The sequence below is a fragment of the Marmota monax genome, unplaced genomic scaffold, assembly GCF_021218885.2.
Source record: "Marmota monax isolate L192 unplaced genomic scaffold, Marmota_monax_Labrador192_F-V1.1 WCK01_AAM20220418_F8-fsc00199, whole genome shotgun sequence".
Taxonomy (NCBI): Eukaryota; Metazoa; Chordata; class Mammalia; order Rodentia; family Sciuridae; genus Marmota; species Marmota monax.
The window spans coordinates 2,352,623-2,375,080 of NW_026694340.1; the positions used below are offsets into that span (position 1 = coordinate 2,352,623).

Consider the following 22,458-nt stretch of genomic DNA (forward strand, 5'->3'; position numbering starts at 1 on the left):
TCACTTATAACTACTCCATATGGTCAAAGGACTGGAGCCTGGACTCCTACATCATCACATGGATGACTACCCAATTGATTTTAAAACCTGAACACTTGATTACCAATTCAGCTGTCACTGCCACTGTCATAACCCACTTTGCTGAATGACTATTGGTTGTCACAGAGATAAGTCGCCATAATCCTATCCACAGAGAAAGCAATTAGCTCCTTCCTTGTGCAAGCTCCTTCCACAGCCATGGAAGCAAACCTAGCAAATTTGCACTTGAAATCTGATATTGTTTTTCTCAAAAAGGGCCCTCATTTAAAAGTTTCAGCATCCATATAACCTGGATCTACCAAAATTAACTAGTAACTCATCTTCTCAACACTACCATTGTCATGTTTGTAACATCACCTTACAAAATCCATGAGTGCACAAAGATTCTGAGAAAATCCTCAAAAGTAAAAATTGTGAACTACTGGTCTAGATTTGATGTTTCCAGGATGAAAAATAACTATATCACTAGTGTCTCCTCTTTGACATGGGGTACAATTCTAAAAAGTGCTACCAGGTCTCTGGAGATTAATTTTCTTCCCAACTGAAATACAGGACACTTTAGATAGTTCTCTTTCAAAATTCTAAATACCATGTTTGTTCCTTTTTTTTTTTTTTTTTTTTTGGCACTCCTGAGATTGAACCCAGGACCCGGAACATGCTAGGCAAGCACTCTATCTCTGGGCTACACGCTCAGTTCCCTATTTATTCTTGTATTTAATGAAACATTTTGAATATGCTTAGCAGATAATGAATGTATTTGTCACTCACACTAACTTCATGTCTGAATAAATGAAGACCAGTGCACAGACACCCTCAGAACTATACAGGTAGTATGTAACAAGAGTAGAGGGCATCTCTAGACTTAATTTATTCCAGAGGAATCAAGTCAGAATTAACTCAGACCACTGGGACAACAGAACTAAAATAAAGACCTTAATTCTTATTCTTATTCTATTATTATTATTATTATTTTAGTATTGGTGAATTGAATCTCACTTAGTTGCTTAGGGCCTCATTAAGTTGCTAAGGCTGGCTTTGAACTTGCAGTTCTCCTGCCTCAGCCTCCCAAATTGCTGGGATTACAGGCATGCACTACCGTGCCCAACTCTCCTAATTCTGCATTCTTGAAGGATGCTCTACAAACCATTAAATTTCATCAGTACAAATCCACTATTCTCTGTGCATAAGTCCTCACAATATCTCTAAGAGATAAGCTTTTCTTGTCTCCCTTTTCCAGCTGGGAAAACTGAGGCAACAAAGCACCACACATACAAGCACTCCCCAGTTTAAAAAAAAAAAAAAGTGGTAAAGATAGTAACTACTTAAGCATCTGTTTTTTTTAAAATTATTTATTTATTTATGTATCTTTAGTTTTAGGTGGATACATTAGTTTGTTTTTATGTGGTGCTAAGGACAGAACCCAGTGCCTCATGCATGCCAGTCGAGCACGCTACCACTGAGCCACCACCCCAGCCCCAGCATCTGTTTTTTTTAACTCAGGCAATCTAATATTAACTCAAACGCTAACAGTTATGCTACATTTCATTTAACAAAAGTAGAACGTGCATTCATTAAACCTTTTTTTAAAATGAAAGAATCTCCCAGAGTCTATAGGCAGTTTCAATAACTATTCTGACACATCTGAAATCTCCGTGACTGGGGAGGCTGAGGCAGAAGGATCACCAAGTTCCAGACCAGCCTTGGCAACTCAGTGAGGCCCTGTGTCAAAATAAAAAAGGTCTGGAGCTGTAGCTCAGTGGTAGAGTGTCCCTAGGTTCAATCCCCAGTACAAAAAAAAATCAATCAAATAAAAATAAATAATTATTTTGATGCTACAAAATGTTCTCTGGTGAACAGAAAGAAATTAAAGAAAATGACTTTCCAAATTGAAAAACAATCCAAGGAAGACTACTGATGGCAGAATTATTCCATAATCTCATTTTTCATGAGGAATCAGATACTTTTTAACATTGTAATAATACTGTTCAATGTAATGATTAGTAGCCAAAAAGAAATTACTCAAAGGAGAAGCTGAAGAGTAAATGCTCCTAAAATGTGCTTAAATATTCCAGGGCTTGGTTTGAATGTTCTAAGATATTCAGACAAAGAAACCCAATTCTTGCTTTGCATTTTTATGGCATCTCTCACCTAGGGTATTTAGAGCAAAAATCACTGCCATAGAAACACCCCATCTTCATAAATTAGTTCAATCCAACAACCAAATGACTTGTCCTGTTAGACATGGGAAGAAACTGGCTCCAGGTCCTGAAAATGCTGGCCTTGGGCTCCCTCTGGAGGAGACTAGGACTATTTGATTTTGAAGAGAACTTCAGAGCATCCTTACTCTCAGATAGAGCACATAGACCATGTAATAAGTACCTGTGATTTATATACTGAAATCCATAAAATGAAATTAATACCAGTATAATCCCAGCACAGTAGTATGTGCCTATAGTCCAAGCAACTTGGAGGTTGAGGCCAGGAGAATCGCTGGAGCCCAGGACATTATGGTCAGCCTGGGCAACATGGTGAGACCCTGCCTCAGAAAACAAAAGAAAAATCTAGTATGCTACAGAAAGCATACTCTATACCACCAGTAAAATTATCCATATTCATTTTTTCTCAAGTGACTTAACAGGTGGGTTTTTTAAATCCATTCACTCACTCACAAAGCAAATGTTGTTGAGTGCCAATATATGGTAAACACTATTCTTTTGGGTGGGAGCGAGTACTTGGAATTGAACCCATGGGCATTTTACCATTGAGCCACATACCCAGCCCTTTTCATTTTTTTTTATTTTGAAACAGGGTCTCGATAAATTGCTGAGGGTCTTGATGAATTCCTGACATTGGCTTGCTACTTTAGCCTCCCAAGGCTGGGATTAAAGACATGCATCATCAGACCAGGCTGCTAGACACTCTAAGCACGAGAAATGCAGAAATTGAACAAAGCACTAAATACTAAATCCCTGCCCTCATGGGGCCATATTTTAATGGCATTAATGAACAAGATGAAAGGGACAGCTTATCAAATAGGAAGATGCTATTGAAAAAATAAAACAGGAAAGAGGAATAGGAATGGAAAGTTATGATCTTATGTAAGGTTGTAGTGAAGGGTTTATATATAAGTAATGACCAGTAAAGAGGCTGTTTTGAACAATTGGAAAGAGGTGAAGGAGGAAATCATGCAGATACCTGGGGAAAGAGTTTTCTAGGCACAGGAAACAGCAAAAGCAAAGGTTCTGTGGCAGGAACATAATTTGTGTACACTAAGAACTATAAGGGGGAAAAAAAACTATAAGGGAGACAGTGGGCCTGGAACAGAAAAAAAAATACAGAGAAAAGTAAAGAATTGTGTCAAAGAAGCAGCAGAGGCCTACTATGTGGGGTCTTATAGGTTACGGTAACATCTAGTTTTTACTCTGAAATGAGAAGCCCGGGCTGGGGTTGTGGCTCAGCAGTAGAGTGCTCACCTAGCACATGCGAGGCCCTGGGTTCGATCCTCAGCACCACATATAAATAATTAAAATAAAGGTATTGTGTCCAACTATAGCTAAAAAAGAAATGAGAAGCCATCAGAGATTTTTGAGCAGAACAATGACATCATCTGATTTAAGTTTTATTAAGAACACCTAGGCAGAGCATTTATAAGAAAATGAAAGTTGGACATTGGTAAAAACAGAAAGACTGGGTAGGGGACTTCTACAAAATCTGGACAAGAGATGTGAATAGAAGTGGAGAGTTAAAAAGTGGTCAGACCCTGAAAATAAGTCAAAGATAGAGTGAAAGTATGTAGGAAGAGGGAAATAGAGATTGACTCCAAGATTTTTCTCTCTGAGCAACTGGAGAAACAGAAAATAATGAAGAGAACAAGCAGGAGTAGGGAAGAGAGCAGGGACCTTAATTTTAGATGCATTAAGTTAGAGATGCCTCTTAGATGTCTTACTGGAGCTGTTGAATGGGCAACTGGAAATCTGAGTCTGGAGTTTGAACACGGAGTTCAGGCTAGAGCATATAAATGGTATATGCTACTTTAGCCTCCCAACAGTCTGGATCAGATTGCTGAGTGAATATAGACAGGAAAGAGCAGCCCAAATTCTTGTTGATTATTCAAGTTACAAAAAATCATCTTTTGCTTTCCCACAGAATCATTAAATTATTATAAAGAGAAACTAATCAGACTTTTTTAAAAAAGATAAAATACCAAATTTAGGACAGGGGTTGTGGCTCAGTGGTAGACCACTCGCCTAGCACACGTGAGGCCCTGGGTTTGATTCTCAGCACCACATAAAAATAAATAAAATAAAGGTACTGTGTCCAACTACAACTAAACAATGAATATTTAAAAAAAAAACAAATTTATAGTGATTATGAACTCAGTAATTCTTTCTAGAGCTCCAGGTTTCAAAATTAAGGTGAATAAGCCTATTTTTTCTTTGTCCAAGTGCATATGTGTGTGTGTGTGTGTGTTACTAGTTATTGAACCCAGGGCTGTGTGTGTGTGCGCACAGGCGCTACTAGGTATTGAACCCAGGGCCTTGCCTCAAATGTGCTAGGTAGAATGCTTGCTGAGCTACATCCTCAACCTTTCTTTCTTTCTTTTTTTTTTTTTTAATTTTGAGTCAGGGTCTTGATAAATTGCCCAGACTGGGCTCAAACTTGCAATCTTCCTGCCTCAGTCTCCCAAGTAGTTGGGATTATAGGCATGTGCCACAGTGCCCTGCCCAAGACATATTTAAGAAGGGTTGTCTGCCCTCTGAGATTTCTCAAATAATAATTCAAAACTAATCAATAACAAGCAACTACTGTATAGCAAATCTAGGATGAATGGCAATATATTGTACAAGTTTGAATAGAATATAGCCTAACAAACGCTTTCATCTTTCTTCCTTTTAGTTTGGCTTTAATCCTACCCATAAGGACATTCCTCTAGGTATCTGATCTCAGAATTACTTTTGTAGAAAAGAAAAACAATGGTTATAAACCTGTCTCTGCAGGAGAGAATATACAGGAAGTTAGTAGAATAGCACGACATTTTTTTAAAATATTTTTTTATTATTTAGTTTTCAGTGGACACAACATCTTTGTTTGTATGTGGTGCTGAGGCTTGAACCCGGGCTGCACGCATGCCAGGCAAGCGCACTATCACTTGAGCCACATCCCCAGCCCCTAGCAGGACATTTTGTTTGTATACTTTCACCTTTTATTAAATAAAAGAATGCTTTGCTGACATTTTACCTGGTGATCCATTAATGGGTACAATTTTGTTTATTATTATTTATTTTCATGTGGTGCTGAAGATCAAACCCAGTGCCTCACATGTGTGAGGCAAGCACTTTGCCACTGAGCCACAACCCCAGCCCAAGTTTTAAGAACTAACTTAATTTAAAATTTTTTTGTTCAAATGCTAGCTTGTTGCCTTTAATATGCTTGCAACTAATGGCTCCCACATCACCTAAGATCTCCTGATCACTTTTCTATGCAATTCTGCTAATTGTTTTAGTAACCTAGCCTAACTTTAATTTAGACTTTATTTACAATTTAGACTATTTTTGGCAGCTGTATGATTTTGAACTTAACTTTTCCTCTTCTTGGTATTCCTATGTACTATTATAATTTGGTTCCTAGATATACAAAACAATATATGTGCTTTAAGAGGTATGATTTCCTTAACCCCTGAATTTAAAGAAAATGTTGATTTTATCACTCTGTCACAACCATGGCCTTACACTATTTTTACTCAGATCCTGGAAATAAAATTTATTGAGAACGGTTGATAAAAAGGCTGCAAGAATGAAATACAAATGAAAAAACACAATATCTTCTTTCAATGACTCCTGGCTTATCCTAATGTTATCATGTTCTAGCCAATATAGGTCATTTTCATTTTTGACGTAAGCAACTCATTACTTCAACCACTTGCTTTTTAAAAAAGCACATTATAAGAAATAACATGAAGTCACATGTGAAAATAGACCAGAAAAAGAACTCAAATACATTTACCTAATAATACATTTTGACAAATGTTATTAGCCAATAAAATCTATCCTACCAACAACAATCACTGATGAAATTTCCTTTTACTACTGGCAAGAAGTCAACATGTAATCACCAATTTTTTTATTGTATACGATAATTATAATAACTAGAATAAGGATAAAAAATAAAGTATGAATAAGACCCTACCTTTATAATAACAGGAAGCTGGAAGGTACAGTGCAGTGGAAGTTCACTTGCCTACCATGCACAAGACCCTAGGTTCAACACCTAGCATCACAAAAATACATTATTAATTAAATATTTATAACAAGGGGACACATTCCTGTTCCATATCCATACCCTTAGGTATGGTCATAAATTAAAACATTGTTCAATCAAGGACAATTTATATAAAACAGAACTATAACTTTTACTAATTACTCTGGGGATTTTTTTTTTTTAATTCTTAAGATAAATGTCAGTGTATTATTCAACAGATTTCCATTACTCAAAACAGTCACTAAATACCCTATAAGTACTTTTTAACTGAACTTCTAGTTCCAGCAATAATGGAGTAATAGTATTTTTGTCTTAATCTCAAACAAATATAAAACTGTTTTCAGGCAGTATATAGCAGATAAGGGTCAGTTTCATTAGAAATATAATAGTCCTAAATATATATGTACCTAATAACAGAATTTCAAAATACATAAAGAAACTATTGATACAGATGAAAGGAGAAACAGATAAATCCAGGATTATAGTTGAAGATTTCAATATGCCTCCCTCAGTAATTTATAAAACAAGTTGACTAAAGATCAGTAAATAAGCAGTTGTGCATGCCTGTAATCCCAGCAGCTTGGAAAGCTGAGGCAGGAGGATCACAAATTCAAAGCCAGCACAGCAATTTAGCAAGGTCCTAAGCAACTTAGCAAGACTCTGTCTCTAAATAAAATATTTTAAAAAGGGTTGGGGGGTTGGGGCTGGGTCTTAGTGGTAGAGCACCTTCCTGGCATACATGAGGCACTGGGTTCAATCCTCAGCACCACATAAAAATAAAATAAAGATATTGTGTCGACCTACAACTAAAAAATAAAAATATTTTATTGGGGATGTGGCTCAGTAGTTGAGTGCCCCTAAGTTCAATCCCCACTCCCCCCCATATCAGTAAACATATCAGACCTAAAGGTGCTATCACTAACTCAACTTAGTTGCAATTTTGTTTATTTTGTGTGTGTTTTGTTTTTTTCAGTACTAGTTTTGCATCACTGATATAATACCTGAGATAATCAACTTAAAAAAGGAAAGGTTTATTTTGACTCATAGTTTTAGGGTTTGTGGGATGTAGGAGAAGAAATTTAAAGTTTTAGTTGCTTATATTAGAAAATAGAATGACCTCAGCCTCCACTTTCAGAAGTCAGCAAAATAAAAGTAAGTCTACATCATGTTCAGCCAAGGAAGGAGAAGTTATGTTCCATTTGTGCACAATGTGTCAAAATGCATTTTATTGTCATGTATAACTCATTAGAACAAATTAAAAAATAAAATTAAAAAAAATAGAGGTACCCATGTACATATACAATTATACAACCAGTGTGGTTCTATATCATGTACAACCAGAATAATGAGAAGTTATACTCCATTGATGTATAATATGTCAAAATGCATCCTACGGTCATGTATATTAATTAGAACAAATAAAAAAAATTATTGATGATGCCAAAATAGGATGATCAAACCCTAGCAAATAAGCATAAATTGTAATAAATGAAACCCATTATAATAAATGAAAAGGATAAATTATAATAAATGAAAGTGAAAATGATTGATTTAAAAATAAATAAAATAAAGGAATGGAGAAGAAAATCACTGGCAGAGCACTTGCCCAGCATGTGCAAGGCCCTGGGTATCCCCAGTCCCGCAAAAATGAAATGAAATAAAAATTTCAAAAATAACATAATAAAATTATGTTTTCTTTTATTTCCATGTTGATTCAGTAAATACAGAATCCGGTAGAATCCTGGTAAAACATCAAGTAGGACAATTGTATTAACTTTTCTTGAAGAGTAGAAAAATCCAGAATTTTGGTAGCGCCAAAGTTCAAATATATCCCTCAAAAGTTCATGTGTTGAAGGGTTGGGAATGTAGCTCTTGGTATAGTGCTTTTCTAGTGTGTTCAACATCCCATGTTCAGTCCCCAGCACCACACACACACACACACACACAAATATACAGACACACACAGTTCAGATATTGGAAACTCAATCCCCAAATTTATATGTTCAGAGATTTGGAAATTGGAGCCTTTAAAGGAAATTAGGATTAGATGAGGTCATACAAGTGGGTCCCCTATGATGACATTAATGACTTTATAAGAAAAGTAAGAGTGACTAAACTAGCATATTTGCCCTGTCTCACCATGTAATGACCTCTGCCATGTTTATAATACAGTAAGAAGGCCCTCCCTCATCGGCTGCCTTACAGATGCCAGCACCATGCTCTTAGGCTTCTTAGGGTCCAACCCCCCCCACCACCCTTTTAAATGAACTATCCAATCTGTGTTGTTTGGTTACAGCAATAGAAAAGTCAGATAGTATACCATCTCTGGGTTGTGCACAGTTTATTTTATGAAATAGAAAAAGTCCTTACCACATAAAAGTACTATTACATGGAACTAGGAAACTGGAAGAGTGTAGCCAATTATTTAAAATGATAAAGGAATTAAATCTCAAAGTCATATTATCTTTAGATATTTTATAAGTATTATATTTTTATTGCTGACCAATATAAGACATATTTCATCATGTAATGGTAATGATTAGCTTTTAAAATAATGGGAGTCTGAGGCAAGAGGAACACAAGTTCAAGGTCAACCTCAGCAATTCAATGAGGCCCTAAGCAATTTAGTGAGAACTTGTCTCAAAATAAAAAATAAAAAGGGCTAGAGCTCAATTGTAATACTAAAAATAAAATAATGGATTAGCTATTTCATTAAGAATTTGTTTTCAGGAAACTGGAGAGTTCTAGGAGATAATTGACTTTTGAAGTTCTGTGATTCTCAAGAGGGTAGAGATCAGTATAAATAATGTGTGTCATGTAACAGGGAATGTTACCCACTCAGTAATCATGGCAAGTAAAAAACAGGCAGAGAGAAGATGACTTTACAATTCCAAATCAAAGCATCACAACAACAGAGTTCTTAGAAGAAAGAAGAAAACAGTGAATATTTTCCTAACAAAACAAAAACAATTGGATGAGGCTAATGCAGATGGATGGATGGCTGTCTTAGCAACAGCTCAAGGTACATTTCTATTGTATATAACATTAAAAAGGAAGTTGTCAGTTTGTATTTTTACCATTACTTAAAAGACACTACCAGAAAAAAAATCTGTTCCTCTTCAAATTCTTCCCCTCACAATGGCCATCTCCACCCTAAAATTAGAAACCAAGCTAGTAAGAATCAAAGATAAGAATGTAAATATATGCTGCTAAAACCTTGACTGTGTTAACTTTATATTATGTGTAAAGAACTAAATTATAAATACGCTGGTCAGGCCAAAAGAATTGCTTCCTTGCTTTATCTAGTTTCCATCTTTTTAAACAATTTCTCAATCTGTGGGGTAAATGCTGTTTCAGAGCGTACAGTGTGGAACCAAACCCATGTTTCATGTTTATCAAGTATACTTGTTTGCCCACAAATGTTTGGTGCTCTCAGACATTGGGGATCTCACTTTATGACGTATTTAGAAACTCCCTTCTGTAATTATAAAACTCTGAGCCAAAGCTGAGATTGACCACTAATCAAACATGCCTGAAATAACAGATGTTCAAATAAAATTATTTGACTTAATGTAAACTGCAATTTTATTAGAATATACAGTTCAGGCAATTTTTTATAAATTAATGTTCAAGTTAAGACAACAAGTAATTCAAATTTTATAAATTTCAAATTTAGGTGAATATACACATAACTATATAGGATTTTTCATTAATCTGTATGATCCTCTGGTCAACACTTTTGTGTATGTAACATTAATAAAAAGCATTCTCTTTAAACCATATTGTAATTCTGATATTCCCTGAATTTTCAGCTGCTGCGTTTTCTACTTTACATCTGGCAGGTTCTTCTTCCTTTCAGTCTGTGCATTTCCTGTATTCTAAAAGTAAACAGAAACAGGACCTTAACTGAGGAAACAGTGAGTCTTTGGCTAAGAAAATGCAAGCAGAGATAGAATACTGTATTTTGCATCTGGGGTTTGTTTCTAACAAAGTATTCCTCATTATCACCATCAAACAGAACTAAAGGTGGCCTTTGTATGGACTCATCGGTCTTGCCCAAGTTACTCATTCACAGTAATTTAGGGTTTCTCCCTAGTTGTAGAGCCTCTTCAAGGGATGCATGCCTATTTCAATATGCCAGAAACAATTTAATGTACATTTAGGAAATGCTTGGATCTGATTTGCTATTCCTGTTTTTATGGGTTTTGTTTTGTATATTGTTGTTTATTTGGCCTTGCTGAGGATCTAATCCAGGGCCTGGTGCATGCTAGGCAAGTGCTACACTCCCAGCCTCCTATCTTATGTTGTTAAAAATGTATCATATCATATTCTCGTATACTCTAAAACTACAGACTCAAAATATCTTTTTTTTTTTAAATGGAACACTTCATGAATTTGCTGTCATCCTTGTGCAGGGGCCATGCTAATCTTCATTGTACAGTTCCAATTATATAGTATATGTGCTGCCGAAGCAAATGAAGAAATTTTCTCTCTCTCTCTCTTTTTTTTTTGGTACTGAGGATTGAACCCAGGGGCACTCAACCACTGAGCCACATACCCAGACCTATTTTTTTTTAATTTTCTTTAGAGACAGGGTCTCACTGAGTTGCTTAGCACCTTGTGGTTGTTGCTAAGGCTGGCTTTGAACTCAAGATCCTCCTATGTCAGCTTCCCCAGTCGCTGAGATTACAGGTGTGTGTCACTGTGCCCAGGCTAGAAATTTTCTTAATTTGTATATTAATTTATTAAAAGTGTTTGAACTAGCCTTATGATATACCTAGCCTAGTTCTCTCTTTAGATCACAAGTTATGAAGGATTCATTTCTGTTTTCTGTAAAAATATTAGGATGTCTGTACAGCCTGGCCATTAGTTGATGTTGTAAAGCTGATTGAAACGCCTGCCTGTGCCCTGAACTCACCCATGCCCAGTTTTCCCTGATCAGATAACAACCCTTTCCTAAACCTTAGTGATGCCTCAAAAATTCTGGCCTTCCCTGGCCAGATAACGACCCTCTCTGAGTCTCTAAGACCTCCATAAATTCTGATGTTGGGGCCAGCAAAAATGTAAACTTATGTTATGCTCCTCAGAGTTTTGTTTTCTGTAACCCCCCTTTGTGTAACTTTTTGCGTTATAAAACTGGGCTGCAAGGAAGCTTCTCGGCTATCCTTGGCTCCCATGATTTTGATGGGAAAGGCAGCCCGGCTGGTCGAAATAATAAGCTTGCTTTAATTTGATTTTAATTGGAGTCAGTGGTCTTTTCTTGCATCGTGGTCTAACACCTTATATGCCATTTCAGTCACCTGTCAGAACTTCTTTTGAATAGACAGTACAAATAAACTATAAACAACTGACTTCTGGTTATTTCTAATAATATCTTGTTTTAAGGTCACTCTTTTTAGAAGATCATTTTAGCTGGGTGTAGTGGAGCACACCCATCTGTGATCCCAGTGACTCAGAATTGTAATCCTCCTGCCTCAGCCTCTTCAGTAGCTGGAATTACAGAAGCGTACCAACACATCCAGCAAAATGGAATTTTAATAGTAAGTACCAAGATAAAGATAAAGATAAATCTAAACAGGCTCCTTTCCTAAAGTGGGGTGGGAAGCAATGTCAAGGTTTGGAAATGGGTAGCTCAGTGGTCTAGCCTTTGTCTGGTATGTATAAGGCCCTGGGTTTGATCGTCAGCACCACAAAACAATGACATGATTTTCTGGAGAACAAAATAGCATAATATGTTTTCAAGAGAATAAGTAGCCAGGTGCTGTGGCCCACACCTGTAATCCCAGTGGCTGGTTTGGCTGAGACAGGAGGATCACGAATTCAAAGCTAGCCTCAGCAATTTAGTGAGATGCTAAACAACTCAGTGAGACCCTGTATCCAAATAAATAAAAACACAAAATAGGACTGGGATGTGGCTCAGTGGTGGAGTGCCCCTGAGTTTAATCCCTGGTACTTCACTCCCAAAAAAGTCATCTTTTCAGGAGCTCTACATCATGTGAGGAAGAAAGGGCTTTCCTTCCAGTTTCCTGTTTATTTACTATCCTAAAATTGACAGAACTGCCTTAAGAATTTCTTTTGTTCTAGCATTAGAATGGTTTTGTTCCTGGGGCCTTTCATGGAACAGTAAGATAAAAATCTGTAATGCTTACTAGTCTACACAAGTTCAAGAGCTCTAATTCACCTAATCATTCAAAATACGTGTAAATGGTGTGCTGTGCAACAAGCTGTAACATTAGTAAGTCACCAAAAGTATAAGTTTAAAGCTACCTTGTTACTTTTATAATGAACAAGCAGATGACCATTAGTGGCTTTCTTGTTTTATTATCTCTTTTCTGCAAAGTGGATTGTGGAATTCTTAACAAGTTCGAGGTCAAGACTAAGGCATAGCCCTAATTGCCACAGGGAGCATACATCTAATAGTGTCTAATAATATTGTTCTCCAAATTATGAGTAGCTTTAGTTAAAATGCCTTCTTACAGTTTCAGATAAAATTTTCTGTATTTTTAATTTCTTCAAATTTCCTTAATAAGTAAGTAAAATTTTATCATGAATAAATAAATAAATGTAGCCATTTAAAAAAAAAATAGAGATAATAAAGTTGACAAATCATTTACAGATTTGACCTCAAAAGGGCAGCTAGGAGGCCACCTACATTATTTAACTCACTGAGTTCTCAGCACAGGCTCTTTTTTCTTAAAAGAGTACCTTTATAGGATATTCATTTGGAGTTGAAAACTTCAGAATTTCCAAATAAAATTCAAAAATCTTTCTGGTGAATAGGGGTAGGGGATATTTTAAGAAATTACCTGATAGCTAGCTGAGAGCAAATATTTGTGAAAATTGGACATGTGGGTAAATAGCAGAGATGGGGAATAAATTGGAGAGAAAACAAAAAGAAGCTAAATTGAATATATATGCTGGTGGCCCATGTAACCAGATGTTTATATCTGAACTGTCATTTTCATTGGTATGGATTAATTGCTTGATGTTTGACAACACAGTTGCTATTTTCCCTAAGTACTGTGTATTCTTGTCATTCAAAATTCAAATGAGAGCTGATATGCCAGGCATATTTTTTAAAAGTAGAATAGAATACCATTAATACTCCCATATTAATACCATTAATACTGGGGAGGCTGATATGGGAAGATTACTTGAGCCCAAGGGTTCCAGACTAGCCTGGGCAATATAGCAAGGCTCCATCTCAAAAACAAACCAAACATAAAAAATGAGGGCTGTTAATTAATACACCCCAAAATAACTTTTAGAAACATTTATGATTGGTTATTCTAGAAAGACATAGTTCTCTTTCCAGAGTTTGAAGATTACAGAATTCTGAATTTTTATATAGCTTTCCATTAGTAACAACTGAATGTATAAAGAATCAAGGACTTTAAATAACATTGCTTAGTAAAAGCTATAAGCAAAAAAGTTTTACCTCTTGTTTTTCTTGGTTTTGACCCAGATTAAATAAAGCTGGTATTTTAGATGAATCTATTTTCCTTGACTCCATTTTCAGCACTTTTATCTGTTTAACTTTTGCAAAAATATATAAAACAATGAAAATTTGTTATTCCTACTTGGAAATTTTACTCTCCTTTTCAAGAATTTCAAACGGAAATTCTGAAGTCCACTACAGTTGGTTTCTTAGTTTATTACAAAGGAAATAAATGAATCATGAGTTACAATAATAAAATACGGTAAACTGTTTTATAATTCAGAGTTTAATATTAAAGGAATATATTTTTATCCTAAGTATTACTAAGCAGATCAGATAATTCCTCAAAAGTATACAAGTACTACAGTCTTGCTATTATATCACATTTTCACAAGATGTCACTATTCTTCAAAAAACATAACTTGGCAAAAAAAGTTTCATTTTAAGATAAATCTTAAATTTAAAAATCAATCTATGAAATCCTTGGGTGCCTAAAGCACATATAACATTCCTGGTCAAATAATTATAGAAAGGTGATTTATTCCAGGTCATTTACTGAACCAAAACCACCTTCTTTGCATGCTGTCCTAACATTTCAACATTGAATGAATTAAAAATTTACCTTTTTAAGCCGTCTTAACACCTCTTTAACCCATTGTTTTCCTATTGTACTACATAGAACTGAAAACTTGGGATGTAATGGGTTTTTACATTATCTCATTTGTATCATCCTTTATTTGAAATCTCAACAATGGAAAATGTTTTTCTCAATAATTTACTATTTTCAAATCATGCTATAACCTGTATTACAAAAAAAAAAAGTCCTGTACATGTTATCATCCGAAGACTTATGCAGCTATGCAGCAAATGTGTACCTTCCATTCCTTTCCTCTCCTTTGACTGTATTGTGAAAGGCAATTCAGGTAATTGGAATACTTTCCTGTCAGATCTGGAAAAATTCAGCTTCTGTTTGTTCCGGAACACTTGACATTTGGTGGCTTGGACCTGTTCGCTCATTAAATATATGCTTCTCCATTTGGCTCTAAACAAACAAATGAGAGCTAGTTTAAAGAAATGTGTGTAACTATTGTAGAATGACAAGCCTAGAATTGCTAACCATTTGGATGATGCAAAATATAACAACAATTATTTAAAATTAAGAAGTAGAATAGAATACCATTAAACATATAAACAGATCAAACTCCAATGTAAGTTTCAAAAACCAGACTTTTAGTATATTTATTATTCTGAGAATAACAGTCTTGCTCCAGAGAACCAGAATCTTAACTTTTAAGTTCTAGTACCATCTATTGCATTCTTTGGAAAAATTGCTTCAGTTCACTTTCCTATTTTATAAAATTACACACTTTGTGAACACTGGGAAAACTCAAAGAAAAAAAAAACTACTTATGAATGGCATTTGGAAAACATTTGTCTACCTATTTTTGATCATTTGGTAGAAGATCAAAAAACTTTGTTAAGGCAGTATAATTGTACAGTATCCCACTCTACAAATGTACAGAAATATACTTAAGTCACCTACTCTTAGATAGGTTTGTGTTGACATCATTTTTATTATTAAACTGAGCCCGTGCTTCAATTGTGAATAAACCACTTTCCTATGTAAAAATTGGTGAGGGTAGATGAACTACACCGATTATTTTTTTTTCTAGTGAAAGTAAGTAGTATATATTTGGCAGTTGTTTTTAATCCAGAATAAAATATTAAAAATATTTTTGTGAGATATCAAATCAGAGACGCGCCGTCTGATAGAAGAAAAAGTTGGCTACGATCTACAGTCGGTGGGGTCGGGCTCCAAATTCCTCAATAGGACACCCATAGCACAAAAGTTAATAACTAGAATCAACAAATGGGACTTACTCAAACTAAAAAGTTTTTTCTCAGCAAAAGAAACAATAAGAGAGGTAAATAGGGAGCCTACACCCTGGGAACAAATCTTTACTCCTCACACTTCAGATAGAGCCCTAATATCCAGAGTATACAAAGAACTCAAAAAATTAGACAATAAGAGAACAAACAACCCAATCAACAAATGGGCCAAGGACCTGAACAGACACTTCTCAGAGGAGGACATACAGTCAATCAACAAGTACATGAAAAAATGCTCACCATCTCTAGCTGTCAGAGAAATGCAAATCAAAACCACCCTAAGATACCATCTCACTCCAGTAAGATTGGCATCCATTATGAAGTCAAACAACAACAAGTGCTGGCGAGGCTGTGGGGAAAAGGGTACACTTGTACATTGCTGGTGGGACTGCAGATTGGTGCAGCCAATTTGGAAAGCAGTATGGAGATTTCTTGGAAAGCTGGGAATGGAGCCACCATTTGACCCAGCTATTCCCCTTCTTGGTCTATTCCCTAAAGACCTAAAAAGAGCATGCTTCAGGGACACTGCTACATCGATGTTCATAGCAGCACAGTTCACAATAGCAAGACTGTGGAACCAACCTAGATGCCCTTCAATAGACGAATGGATAAAAAAAAATGTGGCATTTATACACAATGGAGTATTACTCTGCATTAAAAAATGACAAAATCATAGAATTTGCAGGGAAATGGATGGCATTAGAGCAGATTATGCTAAGTGAAGCTAGCCAATCCCTAAAAAACAAATGCCAAATGTCTTCTTTGATATAAGGAGAGTAACTAAGATCAGAGTAGGGATGAAGAGCAGGAGAAGAAGATTAACATTAAACTGGGATGAGAGGTGGGAGGGAAAGGGAGAGAGAAGGGAAATTGCATGGAAATGGAAGGAGACCCTCAGGGTTATACAGTGGAGGGGGTAGAGAGAGAGGTGGGGAGGGGGGAGGGTGGAGGATGGGAAAGGCAGCGGAGCACAACAGACACTAGTATGGCAATATGTAAATCAATGGATGTGTAACTGATGTGATTCTGCAATCTGTGTATGGGGTGAAGGTGGGAGTTCATAACCCACTTGAATCAAAGTGTGGAATATGATATGTCAAGAAATTTGTAATAATGGGCTGGGGATGTGGCTCAAGCAGTAGCGCGCTTGCCTGGCATGCGTGCGGCCCGGGTTCGATCCTCAGCACCACATAAAACAAAGATGTTGTGTCCGCCGAAAACTAAAAATAAATAAATAAATATTTTAAAAAAAAAAGAAATTTGTAATGTTTTGAACAACCCACAATAAAAAATTAAAAAAATAAATAAATAAAATATTTTATTTAGAGACAAGGTCTCATTAAGTTGATTAGGGCCTCGTTAAGTTGCTGGGGCTGACTTTCAACTCATGATCCTCCTGCGTTAGCCTCCCAAAGCAGTTCTTAGCACCCATTTTAATCATGTAGCGTTGTTTATGCTATACTTGAAATGTGAAATAATTGGCTAAATGATTATTGAAAGATAAAATATCAACATAAACTTTAAAACGATTGTTGTTGATATTGCTTGTTTTATCAGATTCTTGCCAGAACTGAGAGCTAAATTATTACAAGAAGCAAAAGTCAATTCATTCATAAAACCCAAAGAGCATTCTAAAGAAAATGAACTTGTGAAAGATGAAAAAAAAGCAATTTATGGCAATACGTTCCTAAGTACTTCAGTTTTGGGAAAGGTAAGAACTTTGCTTTTCATTTCAGTCAGCATAATTGATTTATAGTTATCCCTCTAATGGAAAAAAAAATTCTCATGACTCAGATTTTGGATGTGTCTATTTCAGGAAGTAGAAAAAGAGAAAAACCCCAAGGAGATCAAGGTCAGAGTTATTAAAGTTAAAGGAGGAAAAGGAGATATTGCAGAACTATTCATTTGTTTGTTTTTGTTATTTTTGTTATTTTGGTAGCAGGAATTTAACCCAGAGCCACATCTCCACCCTTTATATTTTTTGTTTTTAGACAGGGTCTTACTGAGTTGCTTGGGGCCTCACTGGGTTGCTGAACCTGGCTTTTGGATTGGCCATCCGCCTGCCTCAGCCTCCTGAATTGCTGAGATTACAGGCATACACCAATACTAGCCTGGTGCTAAGAATTATTTAGAGTTAACATATTCCAAGATATATGTTTAATTATTTTGATTATATTTTTATTTTTCATTTATCACATTGCATTTGGTGAACTTGTTTGAACCAGCTAAAATTTCCTTTATAAAATAGTACAACACAATTCATTAATATATAAAAGATCTTGTTTCTTATACTTGACCAAAAACCAATATGATTTGGGCTTAATTCATAATTATTTGATTATTAACAAGATTAAACAAGTTTTAGATGCAAAAAAATATTTTGAATATGTAGGATTAAATATATAATTAAGATGAAAAAAAAGAGGTGAGGCCTAGTGGAAGATGATTAGATCTTTAAGAAGGATTAATGCTTTTCTCTTAGGGGCGTGTTTTACTCTTAAAGGAAGTTCCACAAAAGAGGGTTGTTACAAGGGAGCCAGGAACTTCCCCTGAATCCCTATTGCTTCCTCGCTTGTATACATGCTCCTTTCATATATTGCCCATTCCCTCTCCACTTCTTTGCCATGTTATGATGCAGCCAGGGGGCCCTTGCCTGGACCCTCTCACCATGAGAATATGGAGCCAAATAAATCTCTTTTCTTAATAAAGTACACAGCCTTGGGTATTTTGTCATAGCAAAAGAAGATGGACTAAGACACCAAGGTACATGTATAACAGAAGTTCAGTCATATCACCTTTTTTCTCTTAAAAAAAAGAACCTTAGAGTTCTAAGGTTCTAACCTTTTTCTAAGGTTCTTTTTTAAAAATGTTTTTCCCAAAAGATATTAGTCAAAAAAAATAAACATCTATATAGTCAAGAAAAATTAATTTATTCTATAGCATTCTTTAGAATTACTCAGCAAATGATCCATTATACAATTATAATTTCAATAGACATTTTTCAAGTACAGTTTACATATAGAAACTAAAAAAAAATGATCCTTTGAAATACCATTATATAATAACAATGTATTATTTAGGTCTCTTCTCTATTACAGCTCACCTTGGATTGGGATGGGAGATATTTGAATTGAGACTTGCTGCCATCAAATTAGTGCTAGTTAGATTGATGGGTGGCATGATACACCCTCCAGCATGTGGATCTTCTTTCATACCACTGGAGTTAGTGCTGGGATTGACGGGGTTTGATGGCTTATTGATTATAGGTTTTGTATCTTGAGACACAGTGTGAGAATTTTCAGTTGCATCCTGTTGACCATGTCCACCTTCATACTCCATCTTTTTCAGTTCTGCAATATCTCCTTTTCCTCCTTTAACTTTAATAACTCTGACCTTGATCTCCTTGGGGTTTTTCTCTTTTTCTACTTCCTGAAATAGACACATCCAAAATCTGAGTCATGAGAATTTTTTTTTCCATTAGAGGGATAACTATAAATCAATTATGCTGACTGAAATGAAAAGCAAAGTTCTTACCTTTCCCAAAACTGAAGTACTTAGGAACGTATTGCCATAAATTGCTTTTTTTTCATCTTTCACAAGTTCATTTTCTTTAGAATGCTCTTTGGGTTTTATGAATGAATTGACTTTTGCTTCTTGTAATAATTTAGCTCTCAGTTCTGGCAAGAATCTGATAAAACAAGCAATATCAACAACAATCGTTTTAAAGTTTATGTTGATATTTTATCTTTCAATAATCATTTAGCCAATTATTTCACATTTCAAGTATAGCATAAACAACGCTACATGATTAAAATGGGTGCTAAGAACTGCTTTGGGAGGCTAACGCAGGAGGATCATGAGTTGAAAGTCAGCCCCAGCAACTTAACGAGGCCCTAATCAACTTAATGAGACCTTGTCTCTAAATAAAATATTTTATTTATTTATTTTTTTAATTTTTTATTGTGGGTTGTTCAAAACATTACAAATTTCTTGACATATCATATTCCACACTTTGATTCAAGTGGGTTATGAACTCCCACCTTCACCCCATACACAGATTGCAGAATCACATCAGTTACACATCCATTGTTTTACATATTGCCATACTAGTGTCTGTTGTGCTCCGCTGCCTTTCCCATCCTCCACCCTCCCCCCTCCCCACCTCTCCCCTCCCCTCCCCTCCTCTCTCTCTACCCCCTCCACTGTATAACCCTGAGGGTCTCCTTCCATTTCCATGCAATTTCCCTTCTCTCTCCCTTTCCCTCCCACCTCTCATCCCAGTTTAATGTTAATCTTCTTCTCCTGCTCTTCATCCCTACTCTGATCTTAGTTACTCTCCTTATATCAAAGAAGACATTTGGCATTTGTTTTTTAGGGATTGGCTAGCTTCACTTAGCATAATCTGCTCTAATGCCATCCATTTCCCTGCAAATTCTATGATTTTGTCATTTTTTAATGCAGAGTAATACTCCATTGTGTATAAATGCCACATTTTTTTTTATCCATTCGTCTATTGAAGGGCATCTAGGTTGGTTCCACAGTCTTGCTATTGTGAACTGTGCTGCTATGAACATCGATGTAGCAGTGTCCCTGAAGCATGCTCTTTTTAGGTCTTTAGGGAATAGACCAAGAAGGGGAATAGCTGGGTCAAATGGTGGCTCCATTCCCAGCTTTCCAAGAAATCTCCATACTGCTTTCCAAATTGGCTGCACCAATCTGCAGTCCCACCAGCAATGTACAAGTGTACCCTTTTCCCCACATCCTCGCCAGCACTTGTTGTTGTTTGACTTCATAATGGCTGCCAATCTTACTGGAGTGAGATGGTATCTTAGGGTGGTTTTGATTTGCATTTCTCTGACAGCTAGAGATGGTGAGCATTTTTTCATGTACTTGTTGATTGACTGTATGTCCTCCTCTGAGAAGTGTCTGTTCAGGTCCTTGGCCCATTTGTTGATTGGGTTGTTTGTTCTCTTATTGTCTAATTTTTTGAGTTCTTTGTATACTCTGGATATTAGGGCTCTATCTGAAGTGTGAGGAATAAAGATTTGTTCCCAGGGTGTAGGCTCCCTATTTACCTCTCTTATTGTTTCTTTTGCTGAGAAAAAAACTTTTTAGTTTGAGTAAGTCCCATTTGTTGATTCTAGTTATTAACTTTTGTGCTATGGGTGTCTTATTGAGGAATTTGGAGCCCGACCCCACTGACTGTAGATCATAGCCAACTTTTTCTTCTATCAGACGGCGTGTCTCTGATTTGATATCAAGCTCCTTGATCCATTTTGAATTCACTTTTGTGCATGGCGAGAGAAAGGGATTCAGTTTCATTTTGTTGCATATGGATTTCAACCTAACAAAAGAGGTGAAAGACTTATACAATGAAAACTACAGAACCCTAAAGAGAGAAATAGAAGAAGATCTTAGAAGATGGAAAAATATACCCTGTTCATGGATAGGCAGAACTAACATCATCAAAATGGCGATATTACCAAAAATTCTCTATAGGTTTAATGCAATGCCAATCAAAATCCCAACGGCATTTCTTGTAGAAATAGAGAAAACAATCATGAAATTCATATGGAAAAATAAAAGACCCAGAATAGCAAAAACAATGCTAAGCAGGAAATGTGAATCAGGCGGTATAGCGATACCAGACTTGAAACTATACTACAGAGCAATAGTAACAAAAACAGCATGGTACTGGTACCAAAACAGGCAGGTGGACCAATGGTACAGAATAGAGGACACAGAAACCAATCCACAAAACTACAACTATCTTATATTTGATAAAGGGGCTAAAAGCATGCAATGGAGGAAGGATAGCATCTTCAACAAATGGTGCTGGGAAAACTAAATAAAATATTTTATTAAAAAAGGGCAGGGGACTAGGGTTGTAGCTCAGTGGTAGAGTATTTGCCTAGCAGGTTGCGAGGCACTGGGTTCGATTCTTAGCACCACATAAAAATAAATAAATAAAATAAAGGTATTGTGTCTATCTATAACTGAAAAATAAATAAATAAATAAATAAATAAAGGGCTTGGGATGTGACTCAGTGATTGAGTACCCCTGGGTTCAATCCCTGGTACCAAAATAAATAAATAAATAAATAAAGCACTCAAAGAGATGGCTCAATATTCACCTCTGAAATTTGCTCCCTGGGGGATGGGGATGTGGCTCAGTGGTAGGACACTTACCTAGCATGTGTGAGGCCCTAGGTTCAATCTCCAGCCAACACAAAAAGTAAAAATTTAAAACTTTGCTAGCCAGGCATTGTGACACATGCCTATAATCCCAGCTACTCCAGAGGCTGAGACAGGAAAATCACAAATTCAACGCCAGCCTGGGTAACATAGCGAGATACTGTCTCAAAAGAACAAAAATGACTGGGAATATAACTCAGTAAAAGAGTGCCCCTGGGTTCAATCCCCAGCACTAAATATATATGTTGGGTGCAGAGCAGGCTGAACTGTGTTGTCTGCAAGGCAGGCTGAGCAGATGTTGGCTGCAAGATAGCCCACACACTCAAACCCCCCTCTATCTGGTCCTTTATCACCTGTTTGCCTCAAGTCTGAACATTCAACCCTGCTTAAGGCTGAACACTTAACCCCCCCCCCTTGGGCCAACAAGGCAGCTTGCAGACCCAGAGGCCCCATGAGATTTGGGCTATAAAAACTCCCTCCTTCCAGGCCCCCCTCTCTCTTGCTCTTTCTCTCTTGCTCCCTCTCTCTTGCTCTTTCTCTCTTGCTCTCTCTCTCTTGTTCTTTATCTTTCTTACGCGCGCTCTCTGTCTCTCTCTTGCTCTTGCTCTCTCCCTGTTCATCTCTTCTCTTTTCTCTCT

At 36.3% G+C, this 22,458-nt stretch overlaps 1 protein-coding gene and 1 non-coding gene across 9 annotated transcripts in view; both read right to left on the reverse strand.

The window, feature by feature from the left end:
* Window positions 1-8,675: 8,675 nt before the first annotated feature.
* Window positions 8,676-22,458, reverse strand: part of Cdkl3 (cyclin dependent kinase like 3) — a 47,104-nt gene continuing 33,321 nt past the window's right edge. For 2 of the 8 annotated variants that reach the window (XM_046467628.2, XM_046467629.2), the window contains 5 exons: window positions 19,160-19,313; window positions 18,729-19,054; window positions 14,611-14,777; window positions 13,736-13,833; window positions 8,685-10,175 (listed from right to left, as the gene is read on the reverse strand). In XM_046467628.2, coding sequence (XP_046323584.1) covers window positions 10,122-10,175; window positions 13,736-13,833; window positions 14,611-14,777; window positions 18,729-19,054; window positions 19,160-19,313 — 799 coding nt within the window. In that variant the 3' untranslated portion in view covers window positions 8,685-10,121. Of the gene's footprint in view, window positions 10,176-13,735; window positions 13,834-14,610; window positions 14,778-18,724; window positions 19,055-19,159; window positions 19,314-22,458 lie in introns of those variants that run through there. The other 6 variants (XM_046467632.2, XM_046467634.2, XM_046467630.2 and 3 more) reach the window with 6 other exon arrangements.
* LOC124109146 (U6 spliceosomal RNA) lies at window positions 10,669-10,774 on the reverse strand. The gene has a single exon (XR_006856879.1). It is a non-coding gene; the product is annotated as a U6 spliceosomal RNA (small nuclear RNA).